The sequence below is a fragment of the Myxocyprinus asiaticus genome, chromosome 39 (genome assembly GCF_019703515.2).
Source record: "Myxocyprinus asiaticus isolate MX2 ecotype Aquarium Trade chromosome 39, UBuf_Myxa_2, whole genome shotgun sequence".
NCBI classification, from domain to species: domain Eukaryota; kingdom Metazoa; phylum Chordata; class Actinopteri; order Cypriniformes; family Catostomidae; genus Myxocyprinus; species Myxocyprinus asiaticus.
The window spans coordinates 5,729,306-5,741,772 of NC_059382.1; the positions used below are offsets into that span (position 1 = coordinate 5,729,306).

Consider the following 12,467-nt stretch of genomic DNA (forward strand, 5'->3'; position numbering starts at 1 on the left):
AGCCTTTGCCAAGACACTCAAAATTGAGCTCAGGTGCATCCCGTTTCCACTGATCATCCTTGAGATGTTTCTACAACTTGATTGGAGTCCACCTGTGGTAAATTCAGTTGATTGGACATGATTTGGAAAGGCACACACCTGTCTATATAAGGTCCCACAGTTAACAGTGCATGTCAGAGCACAAATCAAGCCATGAAGTCCAAGGAATTGTTTGTAGACCTCTGAGACAGGATTGTATCGAGGCACAGATCTGGGGAAGGGTACAGAAAAATTTCTGCAGCATTGAAGGTCCCAATGAGCACAGTGGCCTCCATCATCCGTAAATGGAAGAAGTTTGGAACCACCAGGACTCTTCCTAGAGCTGGCCGCCTGGCCAAACTGAGCGATCGGGGGAGAAGGGCCTTTGTCAAGGAGGTGACCAAGAACCCGATGGTCACTCTGACAGAGCTCCAGCATTTCTCTGTGGAGAGAGGAGAACCTTCCAGAAGAACAACCATCTCTGTAGCACTCCACCAATCAGGCCTGTATGGTAGAGTGGCCAGACGGAAGCCACTCCTCAGTAAAAGGCACATGACAGCCCGCCTGGAGTTTGCCAAAAGGCACCTGAAGGACTCTCAGACCATGGGAAACAAAGATTGAACTCTTTGGCCTGAATGGCAAGCGTCATGTCTGGAGGAAACCAGGCACTGCTCATCACCTGGCCAATCCCATCCCTACAGTGAAGCATGGTGGTGGCAGCATCATGCTGTGGGGATGTTTTTCAGCGGCAGGAACTGGGAGACTAGTCAGGATCGAGGGAAAGATGAATGCAGCAATGTACAGGGACATCCTTGATGAAAACCTGCTCCAGAGTGCTCTGGACCTCAGACTGGGGCGAAGGTTCATCTTCCAACAAGACAACGACCCCAAGCACACAGCCAAGATAACAAAGGAGTGGCTCCGGGACAACTCGGTGAATGTCCTTGAGTGGCCCAGCCAGAGCCCAGACTTGAACCCGATTGAACATCTCTGGAGAGATCTGAAAATGGCTGTGCACCGACGCTCCCCATCCAACCTGATGGAGCTTGAGAGGTCCTGCAAAGAAGAATGGGAGAAACTGCCCAAAAATAGGTGTGCCAAGCTTGTAGCATCATACTCAAAAAGACTTGAGGCTGTAATTGGTGCCAAAGGTGCTTCAAGAAAGTATTGAGCAAAGGCTGTGAATACATATGTACATGTGTGGTGTGTGGTTTTTTTTTTTTTTTTTTTTTTTTTTTTAATAAATTTGAAGATATTTCAAACAAACATCTTTCACGTTGTCATTATGGGGTATTGTTTGTAGAATTGAGGAAAATAATTTAATCCATTTTGGAGTAAGGCTGTAACATAACAAAGTGAAGCGCTGTGAATACTTTCCGGATGCACTGTATGTAACCTTTCATATCGGGGTCATATGTTGCAATGTATCACCAACAATTTTGATACATGCACAATGAAAAAAGATAAACTGACCTTTCTGTTGAAGACAATTTCCTTTGTTTTAAAAAAAGATGCAAATATACACTTTCATTTCCAAATTTTCTCACCTTAAATATCTGAACTAAGGTAAGGTAAAAACATTGTCTTGCAAATTTATTGCACAAATTCTTGAATGGTTACATCCTCTTGACGCTCTAGTCTCCTTTTCAGGATTCAGCAAAAACGTAAATTTGAATAAAGCTCCTCTCTCTTCTGTTTCTGGTCTTCTGTTTCTCCATTTGACATTTCAGACTGATTGTCGTCACATCTCTTTCCATTTCCTCGTCTGTCTCGGTTAATCTCAGCATATTCCATATCCGCTGGCTCCCTCTCTTCCTCAGCTGGTTTCTTCTGTGGAAGGGAGTAGTCAATAGTAGCATAGGTGACCTCTTCTACTTCTGCCCCAGCTGCTTCCTCCTCCTCTGCTACACCTTTGCAGCTTTGTCTGAGGTCCCTGAATCTAACTGGCCATGAAGAGGTGTGTATTAATTTGTTCCAGTCTGACCTACATCTGTCTGCACTGTCTGATACATACAGAGCACATCCTTATTTTATCTTTTACATAACATTAATGTGCTATACAACGAAAATGATAGCATACCTTAAATGGCAGCACAAGGGGTGTTTTTCAATTGATACATAAAACATTCATTAATTAGCAGGCCAAAACAGAATCTGCAGGCTTGTTCTAGTCATTATCCATGCTTAAAGCGATAGTTCACCCAAAAATTAAAATTCGGTCATGTTGTTCCAAACCCAATTGACTTTCTTTCTACCCTCTAAAAATAAATAATAACTAAAAATAAATGATAAAATAAATCAAATAAATTTGCAAAGTTTTGCAGTTGCAAATTCCATTGATCCTACTAATTTGATCTTATTAGTCATGTCTTGTACCTACCTCCAAATTAACTCCAGTGTCAGGGTTTGCAGTCAACCCTTTATGTTTATTTGCTCTGTTTGGACAAGATATTCAGGGGATGAGACAAAATCAAAGAAAACAGCATTAAATATTAAAAACGGTATCAGTTATAAGGAGAACAAATGAGTTTGCGATACGTAAACCTATAAACAACAAGTAAACAATACCTGTGGCAAGACACCCAACAACACAGTGTTACTGAGAAGATGACAGCTGAACATGCCATTCCTGCCAAAAATGTGAGTATTGTTGAGAGGCCCAATTTCTTTAGAAAAGTTTCAGTACCTTGAATCACCACAGAGCTGGTATTTCCATCTAAAAGAGAAGATAGTGAAAATGAATCCATTGTTCTGAAATGAGGGTGACCATGATTTTTCTAAGTAAGTCTTGTTTCTGGATCAATATGTTTATGAAGAAAATCAGGACTGCCCCAACCTTAACCATAAACTACCCCTAAAATCAAAATGATAGGCTGGTAAGAATGTTCCATAACCAACCCAGGCACGCCCTAACCTTGACCCTAAACCAACAAGATTACACAGGAAGTCGGCATGTTGTAATTCACTGACAAGCGCAATCTACTATTAGACATTTCTGTATCGGCTCAGATTTGTTTACCATTCCTTGTGGCACAACCGGAAGCTTCTCATTTCTGAAATTTTGCATCCTTGTTTCATTCCTTGCTTTTGGGAATGAGAAAAGGATGCAAGGAAAAGAAACGAAGATGGTGGAATCGAAGCAAGGCGGATTTGTAAAATGGTATATCCTGCTCACTCACGTGTCACTTCATATTTTCGTGATAAAACCAAGTAATTAAAGATACACTATTAAAGTATGTGACAATTATGGTTTATTTAACAAGGTGAAACAAGGGTCGGTTACGTGATGCCATGCGAGGAGCAGACGTGTGAGCGACGAGCTCTGCGCACTTTGCTATTTTTTTTATTATTTTCATGTTATAATCTGGTGAGATTCGATACACCTAATTACATATTTGTTCATTGAGGTAAACATGGCAAAGAAGTCAAAATCCTCGGGCTCTGGAGACATTAAAAGACACTTACGTGCTCAAGATGAAACCTCTGATGGGCCTGCAGACCGGGGACTCGATTTGGATGGCGTGGCGGGAGAGATTCAACGGTAACTGTCCAACATGTCTGTGATGCTGATGAAGGTTGTTGCTGACTTGGAGGATCTCGTTGTAATACGTCGATCGATGATGGCGATGGAAACAAAATTCTTTGGTTAGAAGAGTGGCAGATGTTGAGAAATGGATCGATTATCTGGAGTCATCGGGAATTATCCGCTAATCTGCTCGCGACCAAAATAGACCTGGAAAACACTTTGGAAAAACTGGAAGATCTCGAAAATAGGAGCCGAAGAAATAATGTATGGATTGTTGGAATTCCTGAGCATGAAGAAGGTAGGGATATGGTGAAATTCCTAGACAAGCTCTTCCTGAGTCTGCTCGACATAACAGGCCATAAGCTGTAAATCGAGCAAGCTCACAGAGTCCCGGCTCACAGATCGGCTGAGGGAAACAGGACCGACCCGATCAATTCTGGCCAACTTTTTGAGATCATCCGATAAAGATCTCGTGTTGCGCAAGGCAAGGAGCAAAGGAAAGCTTTCTTGGAAGAATCACAATATTTTCTTGTTCCCGGATTTTGCGAATTCGACGAGAGAAATGCGATCGATTCAAGGTGTGTAAGAAACTCTTACATCAATGGAAGATCACTTTTGCACTGATGTTTCCAGCCACACTGAGAATAGATACGAAGGATCTATTTACGAAGGTCCTTCATAAATACATTGGAGTGAGTAAGCCATTTGGAGTTTCTCATGTGAGTGGATTGACTCGCTGAACATACACTCGACTGTCTGAAGAAGCTGGGCGGCATTTTTGTCTCTGTTTGTGTTGGTTCCACCTAGCAGCTTGAGTTTGTTTTGTGGAATAACACTTCTCCTTCAAGAAACTTTTGCATTGACAGAGGATCACTTTTGCACTGTGGCCAGATTGAGAGTGGATGTTGGGGATGGCCGCAAAATATCTACATGCCCACACAAAGGATGTCTTTTATAAAGTTGACGGACTGAGTAAGTCATTGTACATTTTTTCATGTGGCCTCCGAGAGAATTTGTCTCTTGACCATCCAAGGAACCGGGACGCCTGTTTTGTTTCTTTTTGTGCTGGTTCCGCCTAGTGGCTGGAGTTTGTTTTGTGGAATAACACTGCTTCGGGACAGTTGTTGATGAATCTGTTCATTACTTGTGCTTTTGCCTCCTGTTGGCTGGAGTTTGTTTTGTGGAGTATTTTTGCGGGACATTGGAATGATTACATCATCTGCTGCACTCATAAACAGCCAGCTCACTGAACACTTGTTTGTCTGTCTGAGGAAACTGAACGGCTTTATATCGGTTGGAATTTATTTTGTGGAGGAACACACTTTCGAGACAGTTCTGTGAATGAATCTACATGTTCTTTGTGTTTATTCTGCCTATTGGCTGGGTTTTGTTTTACAAAGTATTTTCTGTTATTTAATTTTGCCTTACAAAATTTGTACAGAAGCACCGGACATGTGCAATCCAATGGCAAAGCTGTCATGGGGGCTCTCGTAGGCGTACATGGACCTTTTGAGTTTAGAGGGATTGACGCCGGTTGCCGCTGTCGTGCACGGGGTAAATGCACACGCTTTTCTTTTTTCTGTTTGTTTGGTTCAGGAGGGAGTTCGGGGTTTGATTGTTGCACTAATGTTGGAATGTGGTCTGTATAATGTTGTTTTTGATACACAATTTATTTTGTCTATTATATCAAAATGTCATATGTTAATATGAGTGGGTTATCTCTCTCCACATGGAATGTAAATGGATTGGGGCACCCCATAAAAAGAAGGAAGGTTATTTCTTTTCTTAAGCATAAGAAATGTGATATAGTGTTTCTTCAAGAAACACATCTTTCCCCGCAGGAAGCTGAAAAAATTTGGAAGATATGGGGTGAGCATGTTTTCTTTAGTGCTGGCTCAAGTAAGAGTAGGGGTGTCATTACATTGATAAGTAAACATCTACAGTTCAAATCTCTCAAACAGATTAAAGATAAATTAGGGAGAATCATTTATTGTTTTAGCAGAAATTCAGGGGCAAAGGTTTGGCTAATATTTATGTGCCTAACATTGATGATCAGGGCTTTTTTATAGATCTTGAAGGGATGTTGCAAGCCGCTGGCACCCCTCATGATATAATATTGGGAGGAGACTTTAATCTTTTGATGGACTCAGTCTTTGATCATAGTGAAGCAAAAGTGTGTAAGCCCCCTAGAGCAACACTGACGCTTCACAGGATGTGTAAAAATCTTGGTCTTGCAGATATTTGGTGACTTTTGAACCCATCTGGTAGGGACTATACAAATTTTTCATCAGTCCATAAGATTTATTCTAGAATAGATTTTTTTATATATATCTAAGTCCCTCATTTCATCTGTTGTGGATTGCTCAGTTGGAAACATCTTAGTCTCAGATCATGCCCTGGTGAAATTAGAATCTTTTCATCTCTCTTAGTCAAATTGTCTCCTACAGTACTGTAGAACTCTAGGCCTATTGGACTGATTGTCCTGTTTATTTTCGATTCATTTGTCAAATCTAGGACATGATGAAAATCTGATTTTAGAGTTGGTCCTAGGGAGCAGATTATGTGAGCAACACACTCTGCTTCTGCTTCACTAACACATTAAGACTTTAAACATCTGTAAGACACACCGGCTGTTCCAAAACCTAATGAGCTGCCTACTTAGGCAGCATTTTAAGACCTGCTCCCAAGACAAAAGTCGGTTCCAATCGATATGTTACACGAGTATGCTGTTTTCTAAAATACACATACTTTTGGCCAAATTTGATCCATATTACATTGCGACAAGCTCAGTACAATGATGGCGGACAAAGTGAGAGAACTTTTAAATATATTTTATTTGTTAATGAGGTTCCATTGCACTTAGGATACTGCCTTAGAAGGCAGCTGCTAATGTAGGGAGTAGACAGCAAGACAGCACACTGGGTCTTGGAACAGAGCCATCATGAACTGAGCCAGATCTTTGAAGGATCTGTGTGTAATATTGCTACAAACAATACTGCACATTTATGGACACATCTTAATTTTCATAATTCTGATGTCGTAAGACTATGATATTAAATTATCAATATCAGTTTGTGGTACCATCAAAACTCTACACAAGGTCAAAGGATGGATGTTTCGCAGAACAATAGCCTCAGTCACCATTCACTTTTGTCGGATCTTTTTTTAATTTTTCCATACAATGAAAGTAAATGCTGACTGCATGTGACTAACATTCTGCCTAACATCTTCCTTTGTGTAATATGGAAGAAAGTAATCATACAGGTCTGTAACGACATGAGGGTAAGTAAATGGTTAATAAATGAGTTATAAAAGTAAACTCACACATCACTTCTAGGGTTCTACTGGTACTGATCTCTACGTGTCCGTAGGTCACATAACATCCAACAGTGGCATCATGCAGTTTGGAGGATGGGGTTAAGGCCAAAGTTGAGAGGTAATAGCTTTTAAAAGTGGCCAGTGTGATGTTATCTTGCAGTTTGAATGCAGGTTCCCCTTTTATCTTGATCAACCATGTGATATCAGGGGGAGTTTCAGGGCAGGGAAAAGGAGCTGAACAGTTCAAACCAGCTGGCTCTCCTTCTCTGAGAGGGGGAATATCCATTATGGGCTTTTCTGCAATGAGACGTACAATCAGAGAGTGGACTGTTATAGCCACCGAGGAGCTAGAGGATCACTGTAGTCTTAATATCTGTAGATTTGTATATCTTGTAATAATATATACAGTTTTTTATTATTTCTTTGAGGAATCAGCATATTAAATAATTATTGTTGGCTCTGTTATTTTTAGTGCTGAGATGCAAAGAAACGCATACAGTGCTCATATAGTGTGGCTAGCATGCATTAAATTGTCTTTCAGAAACCATAAACTCTGCAGAATGGGCATTGCATTTTAGCTCCTTTGCAACATGAACACCACGATTATCTGGTACAGTTTTAGCATCACTCTAACAATAGAAAAACAGAGAACATAAAAAACAGCACAATATAAAATTTGAGAGACATAAGCATTACCTTGAATGGAAATTTTAAACCTCGTAGGATATGTGATTTTCTTTGTATTACTCCCTTCCACTCTGAAAGCATATTCTCCTTCATCTGTGACATTTATATCTTTCATAATGATGCTGCAATTGTTTTTGTGAGGATCAGTTTCAAGCATCTCAATCTGGCCTGTTTCACTCTGTTTGTCTCTTCTACTCTCTTCATTGGAGTTGAAAATTTTCTTATTACATATCTCGTTTTTATTACATGCATACAACAGGATCTTCTGAATAGGTTCTGCTTTGTCTGGATAAGTGAAGTTACATGAAATGAGAGCACATAATCCTGGAACTGCAGTAACTTCCTGTGGATTGAAGGTGATGTGCCACATGTTGTTTTGGCCTTGAATAAAACAAGAATAAGCTAAAATACCTGGAGAAACGAGACCTCAAAGCTTTACCATGTACATGTGCATAGCTAGTGTATTAATTAGTACAGTCTATAGTGGGCACAATTAAAATATGTCATATTATCTAGCTTTACATGTAAAATGTTCAAGCACCCTTTAAAAAGAATGAATGTCATAGCATTAGTCACAAAGTATTAAACCAAGAGGCTTCTTCAAACAAATGCTGCTAGAGCTCTTCTCAGAACTAATTTTACTTCTCTGAGCCATTTTTGCTGTTAATTTTATTCAACTGATTTTTAGTGGATCTACGATGTTCACATAGGTGTTCTTGCAGAGTAACTACAGGTGTAGTTCATCACATTAACTATGGACATGTTCCAGTAGCAACAACTAGTACAAAGTGTCCAAATACTTATTGTCTTAATTTTGAACAGTGTATGTATTGGTTTATCATTTCAAACTTAACAAAATTATTTTAGTGAAACGTTTTGCTTGGGAAGTGTGTTTGTGCTATCATTCTTAAAAATAAAAACATGGCACTATGTTTAATATTTTGTTATATAATGTAATAACATTCATACATTTTAAAGTGCCAATCAAGTGTCTAAATACTTTTTGGAACCACAAAATTTTCTTTTTGATATGTCTTATGTACAGTTATTACAGAAATGCATTGCAATGCGTTGATGAAAAACATTATTGAAAAGAACATTACTATAAAAAATTACATACCTGCACTCATATTTAATACCATCAATAATAGCAATACGCAGCTTGAGATGAAATCCATTTGAAATGTGTGTTCCACCAATCTGCACTAAAAAGTACATTTCTTGAGTGTTTATAAGCAAATACATTCTAGGATTCCATCAAATGGATAGCATTAACAAAAGAGACCATCTCACCCTTTTCTCAAGTCGACCCCTTCACTCACTCTGCTCCTGGAAGCTTTAATTATAAGAACTGCAGATGAAGACTGATAAAAGTTCAGGCTTCCTCTATTGTGTCACTTCCTCACTAAAGTGACTTCACAAAATGAGTTTGCACAAATGGGGGTGGGGGTGGAGGGGCTTGTTGTGAATGACAAACATAATGATGAAAATAAATACACAGGAGGGGACAGAGTCGCATGACGCTTTGCGAGGGTCGGACGTGTGAACAGCGAGCTCTGCGCACTTTGCTAGTTTTTCATTCTTTTTGTGTCATAAACCGGTGAGATTCGATACACCCTGTTCTATAACTGTTCTGTGAGGTCAATATGTCAAAGAATTCAAAATCCTCGGGCTCTGGAGACATTATACGTGCTCAAGCTGACACCCCTGACAGGGCGCAGACCAGGGACTCGGTTTGGACAGTGCGGCGGGAGAGATTCAGCGTCAACTATCCAGCATGTCGGTGATGCTGGCGAAGGTCGTAGCAGACTTGGAGGATCTTGCTGTAATACGTCGATCGATCACTTCCATGGAGACGAAATTCACAGAGTTGATTACAAGAATGGGGGACGTCGAGAAACGGATTGATTATCTGAAGTCATCGGAGAGCGAATTAGCTGCTAATCCGCTAGTGACCAAGGCAGATTTGCAATGCATTTGTGAAACACTGGAAGACCTTGAGAATCGTAATCAGTGAAACAACGTCCGAATTGTTGTAATTCCTGAGAAAGAAGAAGGCCAAGGTATGGTGAAATTCCTAGACAAGCTCTTCCCCAGTCTGCTCAACATAACAGGCCATAAGCTGGAAATCGAGCAAGCTCACAGAGTTCTGGCTTGGAGATCCGCTGAGGGTAACAGGCCCCAATCAATTCTGACCAAATTTCTGAGATCGTCCGATAAAGATCTTGTGTTACGCGAGGCGAGGGGTAAAGGAAGGCTTTCTTGGAAGAACCACAGCATTTTCTTTTTCCCAGACTTTGCGAATTCAACAAGAGAGATTGATTCAAGGAATGCAAGAAACTCTTACATCAATGGAAGGTTGCTTTTGCACTGATGTTCCCGGCCAAACTGAGAATAGATACTAAGGATGGCTGCAAAATATTTACATGCCCACATCAAGCGATGTCTTTCATAAAATCAATGGACTGAGGAAGTCATGGTGTGTTTCTCACATTGCAGCCAAGTGAGCTTGACTCATTGAACATTCACTTGACCATCTGAGGAAGCTAGTCACCATTTTTTCTCTTTTTGTGCTGGTTCCGCTTAGCGGCTGGTGTCTGTTTTGTGGAATAACACTCCTTCAAGAAACCTTTGCATCAACTGAGGGTCGCTTTGCACTGAAGTTCCCGGCCAGGTTGAGAATAGATGCTGATGATGGCTGTAGAGTGTTTACTTGTCCCCAACATGCAATATCCTTCATAGGCTCTATGGAATGAGTGAGTCATTGTATGGTGCTCGCTTTGCAGTCTAGTGGACCTGACTCATTGAACATTCACTTGACTGTCCGAGGAAACTGGGCTCCTGTTTTGTTTCTTTTTGTGCTGGTTCCGTCTAGCGGCTGGAGTTTGTTTTGTGGAATAACACTCCTTCAGGACAGTTGTGGATGAATCTGCACATTCCTTGTGTTTATGCATCCTATTGGCTGGAGTTTGTTTTGTGCAGTATTTTTTGCAGGACTTTGGAATGATTAGGTCATCTGCTGCACTCATGAACAGCCGGCTCACTGAGCATTCATTTGACTGTCCGAGGAAACTCAACAGCTTTTTTTTTTTTTTTTTTTTTTTTTTTTGCTGGTTCCGCTAGCGGCTGAAGCTTGTTTTGTGGAGGAACACAACTTTGGGACAGTTCTGTGATTGAATCTACACGTTCTTTGTGTTTATTCTGCCTATTGGCTGGAGTTTGTTTTATAGATTATTTTCTGTTATGTAATTCTGTCTCTCAAAATTTGTATAGAATCACAAGACTTGAGCAATCTGACATCAAAGTTGTCGCAGGGGCTCTCGTAGGCATACATGGACTGTTGAGTTTAGAAGGATTGACGCCGGTTGGCGCTGTCGTGCACGGGGTTAATGCGCACGTTTTTCTTTTTTCTGTTTGTTTGGTTCAGGGGGAAATTTGGGGTTAGACTGTTGGAATGTGGTCTTTATAATTTTATTTTTGACACAAAATCTATTTTTTCTCATATGTCAAAATGTCAAAGGTTAATATGAGTGGATTGTCTCTCTCCATGTGGAATGTGAATGGGTTGGGGAACCCCATAAAAAGAAGGAAGGTTATTTCTTTTCTTAAATGAAAGAAATTTTATATAGTGTTTCTTCATGAAACGCATCTTTCCCTGCAGGAAGTTGAAAAATTTGGGAAGCTATGGGGTGGACATGTTTTCTTTAGTGCTGGCTCAAGTAAGAGCAGGGGAGTCATTACATTGATAAGTAAACATCTACAATTCAAATGTCTCAAACAGGGTAAAGATAAATTAGGAAGAGTCATTATTGTTTTAGCAGAAATTCAGGGGCAAAGGTTGATTTTGGCTAATATTTACACACCTAACGCTGATAAGGGCTTTTTTATAGATCTTGAAGGGATGTTGCAAGCCGCTGGCACCCCTCATGATATAATATTGGGAGGAGATTCAGTCATTGATCATACTGAAGCAAAAGTGTGTAAGCCCTCTAGAGCAACTGTGATGCTTCACAGGATGTGTAAAAATCTTGGTCTTACAGATATTTGGAGACTTTTGAACCCATCTGGTCGGGACTAAACATTTTTTTCATCAGTCCATAAGATTTATTCTAGAATAGATTTTTTTTATTTTTTATATCTAAGTCCCTCATTTCATCTGTTGTTGATTGCTCAATTGGAAACATCTTAGTCTCAGGTCATGCCCTGGTGAGTTTAAAGGTGTTGCCACATACAGAGAAAAGTAAATCATATAGTTGGCACTTTAATGTATCCCTTTTGTAAAATCCTGATTTCCAACAAATGTTAAAGACTGAAATCAATGTTTATATGGAGACCAACTGGTCTTCAGTATCTTCTGTGGGCGTGGCTTCGGAGGCACTTAAGGCGGTTCTTAGGGGTCGGATCATACAGTATGCCTCATTCATCAAAAAATCCAAGGCACGAGAACTCGTGGAGTTGGAAGGGAATATTAAAAGTGCAGAGGCAGAGCTGAAGCGCCGAATGTCGTCTGATGGCCTCAGAGAATTGACCTGATTGAAAAGATAATGATTATACAGATATAATACTATTTTGTCACGAAAGGTGGAGTTTTGGTTATTCAGGGCAAGACAGTCATATTTTGAGTCGGGGGACAAAGCAGGGAAGCTTTTGGCTAGATATATAAAGCAGAGACAGTCTTTTTCTACCATTCTCTCAGTGAAATCTACTGGTGGTGGAATTTTTACCTCAGCCATTGATATTAATAATGCTTTTAAAGAATTCTGTCTTGATCTCTATAGTTCCACGTCTTCGTCTACTGATGAAGATATTAGAAATTTTGTGGAACCATTAGAACTCCCTAAACTGACGACTGAGCAAAAAAATTCTCTTGATTCTGAGATAACCTTGGAGAAGCTTGGCGAGGTAATTAAGGCCTTGC

At 40.2% G+C, this 12,467-nt stretch overlaps 1 protein-coding gene across 4 annotated transcripts; it reads right to left on the reverse strand.

Annotated features, from left to right (window-relative positions):
* Positions 1-1,229: 1,229 nt before the first annotated feature.
* LOC127429788 (sialic acid-binding Ig-like lectin 14) lies at positions 1,230-8,925 on the reverse strand. 4 transcript variants are annotated; one of them, XM_051678991.1, is made up of 7 exons: positions 8,843-8,920; positions 8,670-8,754; positions 7,559-7,960; positions 6,869-7,159; positions 2,587-2,734; positions 2,399-2,453; positions 1,230-1,848 (listed from the first exon to the last, which is right to left on the reverse strand). In XM_051678991.1, the coding sequence occupies exons 2-7, from the start codon at positions 8,725-8,727 to the stop codon at positions 1,672-1,674; spliced, it is 1,131 nt and encodes a 376-aa protein (XP_051534951.1). In that variant the 5' UTR covers positions 8,728-8,754; positions 8,843-8,920; the 3' UTR covers positions 1,230-1,671. The 4 variants fall into 4 exon arrangements, with proteins under 4 accessions (XP_051534951.1, XP_051534952.1, XP_051534953.1 ...); XM_051678992.1 differs by having other exon boundaries at positions 1,706-1,957; positions 8,843-8,924; XM_051678993.1 differs by having other exon boundaries at positions 1,706-1,961; positions 8,843-8,923.
* Between the last annotated feature and the right edge of the window lie 3,542 nt (positions 8,926-12,467).